The sequence below is a fragment of the Morone saxatilis genome, unplaced genomic scaffold (genome assembly GCF_004916995.1).
Source record: "Morone saxatilis isolate NCDOM2014 unplaced genomic scaffold, NCSU_SB_2.0 Contig2, whole genome shotgun sequence".
Lineage (NCBI taxonomy): Eukaryota > Metazoa > Chordata > Actinopteri > Moronidae > Morone > Morone saxatilis.
In genome coordinates, this window is record NW_023339762.1 from 3341549 (window position 1) to 3348816 (window position 7268).

The 7268-nt window shown below is 39.2% G+C and overlaps 1 protein-coding gene across 1 annotated transcript in view; it reads left to right on the forward strand.

The window, feature by feature from the left end:
* Positions 1-7268, forward strand: part of syt9b (synaptotagmin IXb) — a gene marked incomplete in the record, with an annotated part of 41400 nt that overhangs the window by 16569 nt on the left and 17563 nt on the right. The window contains 2 exon segments of the mRNA XM_035665456.1: positions 1072-1289; positions 1549-2089. Of these exon segments, the coding sequence (XP_035521349.1) occupies positions 1072-1289; positions 1549-2089 (759 nt within the window).

A 7268-nucleotide genomic window follows, 5' to 3' on the forward strand; every position in this document is an offset into this window, starting at 1 on the left:
ATACACACTAATTCAACACTAGTTTCCTCCTGATCCTGCCTCCATTTAATGATAGTAATAAAAGTGTGCCACATTCTTGTACGCATGCAGGTGAGTTCAGGACTGAGACCAGTTCACACTGGAATCTGATATTGGACAATAATGAAAGTGACAACCAAAAAAAATAAAAAATCTGAGCAATTAAATCCGAATTGAGCTCTAAGGCTTGCAGTGAAAGTGGCATTGATCTTCTAATTCTCTGCAGTTAAGAAAAAAGCCTGCTTCCCAATGTTGAACTACTCTTTGAGCAATGTTACATCTGACCCATAATAACTACATAGTAGTTACTGTTCGCAGTTTGTTTCCTAGAATGGAGTTGCACAACACAGAACTGTTATCCTGGATGTTTGGCTGTGGTGCTACAGGAACAAGCCTGCAGCATAAAATGTTTCATATATGAGTACATTTCAAATCTCTTCTTTAATTTAAGATGATAAAAGAAAAGGGAGTGTGTTAAGTATTAAAAAGGTCGTGCATAGACAATACCTGCCCTTGTGGACCAAATTTAGATTACCGTGACAGTGAAAAGTGCCTTTAATCCATGTCACAACTTCAAAACATATATGTTGTACATGTTACTTTTAGCAACGTAACAAATGTTAATGTAATAAGTACTAGTCAATAGTGATGTCAGCTTCTACTAGATATATTAACTACCTTGCATATTAGATGTGCCTGCAAAGGCACATGATAACTAACCAGAAAAGTTAGCTTTCAAGCTTATATTCATATTGTATTTATATATTAATCAGTATATCAGTGGCCAGATGATAAGCTGCCAAACACAACTCAGACGTGACATTAATCACATCTGTTCAGTTCTGGTTTTGAAAGCTCAGTTTCGTGTTCAGCCTAAGTACTTTCAGTATGGCAACCAGAGAGTCAGACTGTTAACCAAACAACTCTCCTAAATAAAGATGAACTGCTTCAACAAAGCACTGCATCACTTTTGATTAAAAATACACCAATTTTCTATCACTACAACTTGTCAAGGCCCCCAACCCACTGTAAACACTGATGTCTGCTGTGCAGGTGGACGGGGAGGAAAGGGAGTACAGCGAAGATGGCTGTGTGAAGGAGCCTTCCGGGCTCCCCTCGGCTGTGGCTGTCCCAGAGTCAGCCCTAAAGATAAGCCACACCTCGCCTGACATCCCACTGGAGACCCAGACCAAGGTGGAGAAAAACCAGGTCCACACTCTGGCCAGGGACAGGGTCCAGAGACAGATTACTGAGCCTACCTCATCTGTACGGTCAGTACACATCAATCCCCGAAGCTACTGTCCAACTTTTGGTGTTGGCAGGTTAAACATAGATGGACACACACAGTTAGACACCTAGACCTCATGGCTCAGAGATACTCTATCACAATGTTGACTGCATATAAAACATCAGGGTTAAGGGAACACAGTAGCTCTAGCAGTTGCCTTACAGCAACAAAGACAAAGAATATGTGCTCAATGAAAGTGGTTTGAATGATCTTATATAGCCACATTTTACACTTTGTTACAGGCACAACTCCATCCGTCGTCAGATGAACTTGTCCAATCCGGACTTCAACCCTGCTCAGTTCCAGCGTCAGGAGTCTCTGTCTGGTTTGGGCCGAATCAAACCAGAACTCTACAAGCAGCGCTCTGTGGACGCAGAAGATGCTCGTCGCACCGATAGCTGCGGGCGTCTCCACTTTGTCCTGAAGTTTGACTTTGACCTTGAGCAGCTGATTGTGAAGATCCACAAAGCCCAGGACCTTCCTGCCAAGGACTTCTCAGGGACCTCCGATCCTTATGTCAAGATCTACCTGCTACCTGACCGCAAAACCAAGCACCAGACCAAGGTGCACCGCAAGACACTCAACCCTGTGTTTGATGAGGTGTTCCTCTTCCCTGTGGCGTACACCGAGCTGTCGAGCCGTAAGCTACACTTCAGTGTCTATGACTTTGACAGGTTCTCTCGCCATGATTTGATTGGCCAAGTGGTGGTGGACAACTTCTTGGATCTTGCCGACTTTCCTCGGGAGACTAAACTGTGCCGGGACATACAATATGTGACCTCGGTGAGATACCAACTTTTATTCATCTTTTAAAATTCTATCACTATCTGACTTTGTCTTCTTCTTTTCACCACTGAAATTACATTTCTTAGTATAGCTTTGCATTTGTTAGTCAGTACCATGGTAGGTTGTTCATAGCGACCAACTGACCAGAATGTTGCAGCATGTTTGTGGTTGGATACATTTGAAGGTCTGTCAGACCAGTAGTATCCATACCAGCCTAAATCCCATGTATTTTCCTCAGCCTGGCCAGAATCTGCTTGAACAATCAAAAAAGAGCAAAAAACCCTGTTACAACAGCAGAGGGAAGGAGATATGTTAATGGACGTATCTCATTTTCCCTCCAAGTGGAACTCATCTGTGGTTTCAAGAGACAGATACATAGAAATATACTTAGACACACTTAATGTTTAATGAAAGCAGTGGGAAACACTTGGGGGTAGTGACCCAGATCTACAGTGACATAAGACTGGGGTTGATTTGACAGAGATACAGTGGCACTGTCTATATTACATTATTCACTCAGATAAATCGACAGCGTTGGTACACTGAGTAACTCAGGAAGGAAGTCAGATCCTGCTGCCAGGGAATTCCTCATGGCTCGCCTGTCTTGTTGAGTGAGGATTGCTGTCTGGTTTATGGGCAAACAGTGTAAGTGGACAGTATACAGTGCTTCTCATCATCATCTCATAGGCTATAATCAGTTAATGGAATGAAAATAGGTAAACAAATGACACTATATTTAAAATCTATAGTTTATGGGTGCTATGTGCAAGATTTCACCCTTAATACATAACTAATATCAACATTTTCAGCTATAAAACAGGACTAGACTGGGATAAAAACCTAGGCTAGGATTAACGGAAACTACTCTGTACATTCGGACCAGAGAATTCACAGCCTTTTATAAAGCTTGCACTGAAATAGAACATAATTAGATGTCATCAGCAGTGTACTGCTTTGTGGAATGCAGTTACACAGTGTATGCACACCTCTGGGCAGGGGTATTTACCTACCTAAAAATAGCTAGAGATATCAATCAGAGGTAGAAATCCCAAATCCCTTCGCTGATTAAATCCCCTTCAGTCTGCTAGTCCAAGCTGTCATGTTTAGTTCAGTACATAACTAGCATAAGCACTGAACCACGATCCTGAAGTATGTTTTTACGCTTCAGGTCTGTCGTACGGCTATACTGCAGTCCATGCTCTTGTTTTTTAAATGCATAATGAGTACGATTTGTCAGTTGCTTTTTGTAAACACATGATTCAAAGTTTCCAGTGCAACAAGTGAGAGAGAGAGAGAGAGAGAGAGAGAGTGAGAGCCAGAGCAGCGGTAGTCGATTAAGCTAGAGAGGGAGTGGTGTTACAAAACAAGGCAGTGAATCAGAAATATAAAACTAGTGTTTGATTGTTTGATGGTGGTTACATTCTAAGCACAAATAAACATGGCTGCACCTCCGCACAACCCTGTGGGTAAGTGCCACATTGCTGGATTTAGTATCAATGCAGCTGAAGCGCATACAGACACACAGACCTGGAAGGACCAGCAACTGAGTGTAGCAGGAAATAGAATGAGACAGCATTGTAACTTGCTACGTTTTTACAGACGTCCAACTTCACACCCTGCACACTGCCCAAAGGTTGATGCCCACAAACCTCCTCCACAAAACACAGCAAAAATAATAAGAAAATAGAGGCAAAGGGCAGGGTCTCTGCAGATACAGACACTGCAAATTTTAGCAAATTTTCAGTGTTTTTGTATACACACCTACTAAGATACCCCTACCAAATCCAAGCATTGCTCCATTGTGTAGAGGGCAAATTTGAAAACTTCAGTAGTGATACTCTGAATAAGTTTGGCAGAAATCATAACAAATGTTCACAATAACCTGTAATCAAGTCCATAATCAAATTTGTGGAGTTAAGCAGTTATGCAAATAACAGCAGAGAGCTGATAGTTCTGCTTCAAATAGATTTACCACAATAAAAACACCAGCTCATCAGTAGAGAGCTTCATATTCACTTCTGTGTCTATTTAGCAATTTTGAGGTGTATATTTTGTACCTGTCATTTCCTCAGAGCTCCTGGCTCTCTGGGAGAAATAAGAACTTTTTCCACCTTGTGTCTACGTATTTGTGCAATTATGTGTTATTTTGTGCTAGTAATGTAATAGATATTTTATTAAGTAATTATTACAAAATGTACTGAACATAATATGACTTTTTGAAAGAACAGATGCTCAAGTCAGGCAGACAACAGATTTAAGGTTCAATGGAATTTTGTGGCTGTAAACGATTAACATAAAGAAACAAAGCCAACCCTCTTGACTTGAATTTAATCATTTTCGTCTTTTGTGCTTTTTCTTTGTTGTACTACTTGGACGGAGGAATGAAAACACCTATATTTGTCTTTGTAAAAGGATTCTGGCCTCAGTGCAGGCTGTATACGCTGTAGATTTTTCATTTCAGTTGTAGTGATTGTGACTTGTTGTGGAGGTTGCATGTGCATTTAAATCTATAGGTAGAGTCTATAGGCTATATGTAAAATAGGCCAGTTTGATTTTACATTTACAGTACTAGAGTTAAGCTATATTTAGGGTATGCATTGTGACTTCATGGATCCTTTCTACCGAATCAAACTACCCATAGTGGCCCAAAAATAAGGCAGTGTTTATTTTAGCCATGCTAGCAATGTGGCTCTAGAGATGGCAAGTCACTCACTTAGGTCTACGCTGGATGCATTGCCATGATATTTGGTACATATATTCTTGGTCCCCAGAGGATGAATCATATTGACTTTCTTCATCTCCTATCTCCACCAGCAAGTTGACATTTTTTCTTTTAAGTAAAGTCTCTCAAAATTATAGGACAGCAACACTCTAATGTGATCATAAGTTATTTTAACTCAAATAAATTGCTGAAACGGATTACATACAAAATTTTAAGTAACACAAACTCAAAATACCTGTAAAACTAATGACAATTCCATCAGCCTCAATGGTACTTTGTGTGTAATACTAATAAGCACAGGTCAGTGGAAGGGCTAAGTGAAGATGGTGACCATGTTTATAATTGTAAGCATGTTTGCATGCTGATATTAGCATTTAGCAGTCACATTCACAGCATATCATTTAGATCAGAGTAGAAGCAAAGTAATAAAAAACAACAACTTGAAATTGTGAGTCAGATATATTTTTGACAGCTACAATAGCTCCCGCTTGGTGAAACTACAACAAACTGGCAGCAAAGTGGCTGCAAACTTACAATTACTGGTAGCTACATCTAAATAAAATCAAATACTACCAATAATATAGGCCGTTATATGCTAAGAGTATGAGGCTAGCAGTAGGAAATGTAGCACTAGTCCTCTTTCTTCTCTTAAAATTACATTTTAAAAGGCTTGGATTTAATTTGATTATAAGACTGCATTTTTGTGTGTGTTTACTTTAGATCCCAGAGGATAAAGTTTTAAAGCTTATTTTGCTTCACTTTTATGTCCAATTGTTCGTATTTTTCTATCGGCACAGGGTTTGTAAAGGGTTAATGCATTTCTGGATATTTACTGTGAGTCAGTTCAGATACTGTTGCTTCAATAATAACCAATAAAAGCTGGTACTACTACTGGAGGGTTAATGTGCTACTATAACAGAAACTGTCATCAGCTCCCACTGGTATTAACATGTACTGTGAATTAGGTGTAGCTACTGTATATCAGTTGTGCCTTTACAATATAAAGCTCGCTATAGCAGTTGGACATGAATCAATGCATCCTATGAAACATATATTATCATTTGTATGAGGTTATGTCACTTGCTTTTTGCTATGAAACCCATGAAAATCAAAAGACTAGAAATAAGGCATTTTAAAAAGAGTGTTTCAGGGACCTACCCTGGTGTCTGTTGTGTGGCTACTACTCAGCCTGATTTATTTATTTGAAGACTTTGAAACTTACACTGACAACACAGCTGCTCCTCATCAAGTAAATAAGTTCAAAGCCAGAAATGATAGTTAGCTGGATCAGCCAGTTCAGACCTGTTATTGCATCGCTAACTACAGTCATGCAATGATCCGGTGGGATAATGCTCCAAACACACACACGCACACACACACACACACACACACACACCTAATCTAAAATATTGTTTTAACACCTTCCAATAGCATTCCCAGCTAAATAAGGTCAGTATAAATGGGTTAGAACCTCCTCTGAGGCATCCAATTTGTGAACTATAGCTGTCCTGTTTCCTGTGTCCAAGCCTTAGGACTCCACTTTCTAAATATAATCCCTTATTAATCATCAATTTGCCCAACACACTACATACTACATACTATTTTAATCTTGAGCAACTATTGGATACTTCCAAAGAAAGAAGGTTTCAAATTCATGTAAAAAGGCATTTTCATTTACACCTTTTACTTTCCTTTACAACTACAAAAGTGTTATTTTCTGCTATTTGTAACAGATTATGTTTATTATGAAGTTGAACATGTTAAAACCATAGTTTGTACAGTTGTTAACATTTATCCAATTCATTGTCATTTATTCCAGGTTAGCAATCCATAAAGGAGGGTTACAGGCGTAACCATAGTTCTCCGAGTAGAGAGAACAGTCATTATTTAATTCTTCTCCCACAAGGATAGGGTTAGCTCAGACACACACACACTCACACACAGTCATGTTGTTGGTTAAACATTATTAAATTGTGGCCAAACCTTCCAATCTTCATTCCTGGGTCCTCAAATTCCACTCAGTCTTTCAGCCAGATACAATTACTTTTACTGGGAATATATCAAATAATAGTATGATAAATTGTTTGATGAGGCCATTTACGTGAAGTAATAATTACATAATGCTTAAACTTAGAGAAAATGGAGAGACATGGTTGGTGTCCATAGGTTCTTTCTATGAGAGAATAAATGCAAAACCCCAAATAGAAAATCGGGGGGTTCCCTGGTAGCTCACCTGGTGGACGCTTCATCCCATTGCTACCAAAGGCTGAGTCCTTGCAGAATGGGATAGGAGTCTGACCTGTGGCCCTTTGCTACACTTCTGCCTTTTATAATTTTATACAATTTAGCCTATAGCCAAATTTTGCTTCGACAAATAATTGGTGTGAACAAATATAACTTCAATTAGTCAACTGAACTAATTATCCAATGTACTAAACCTTATCATTTCCAGAA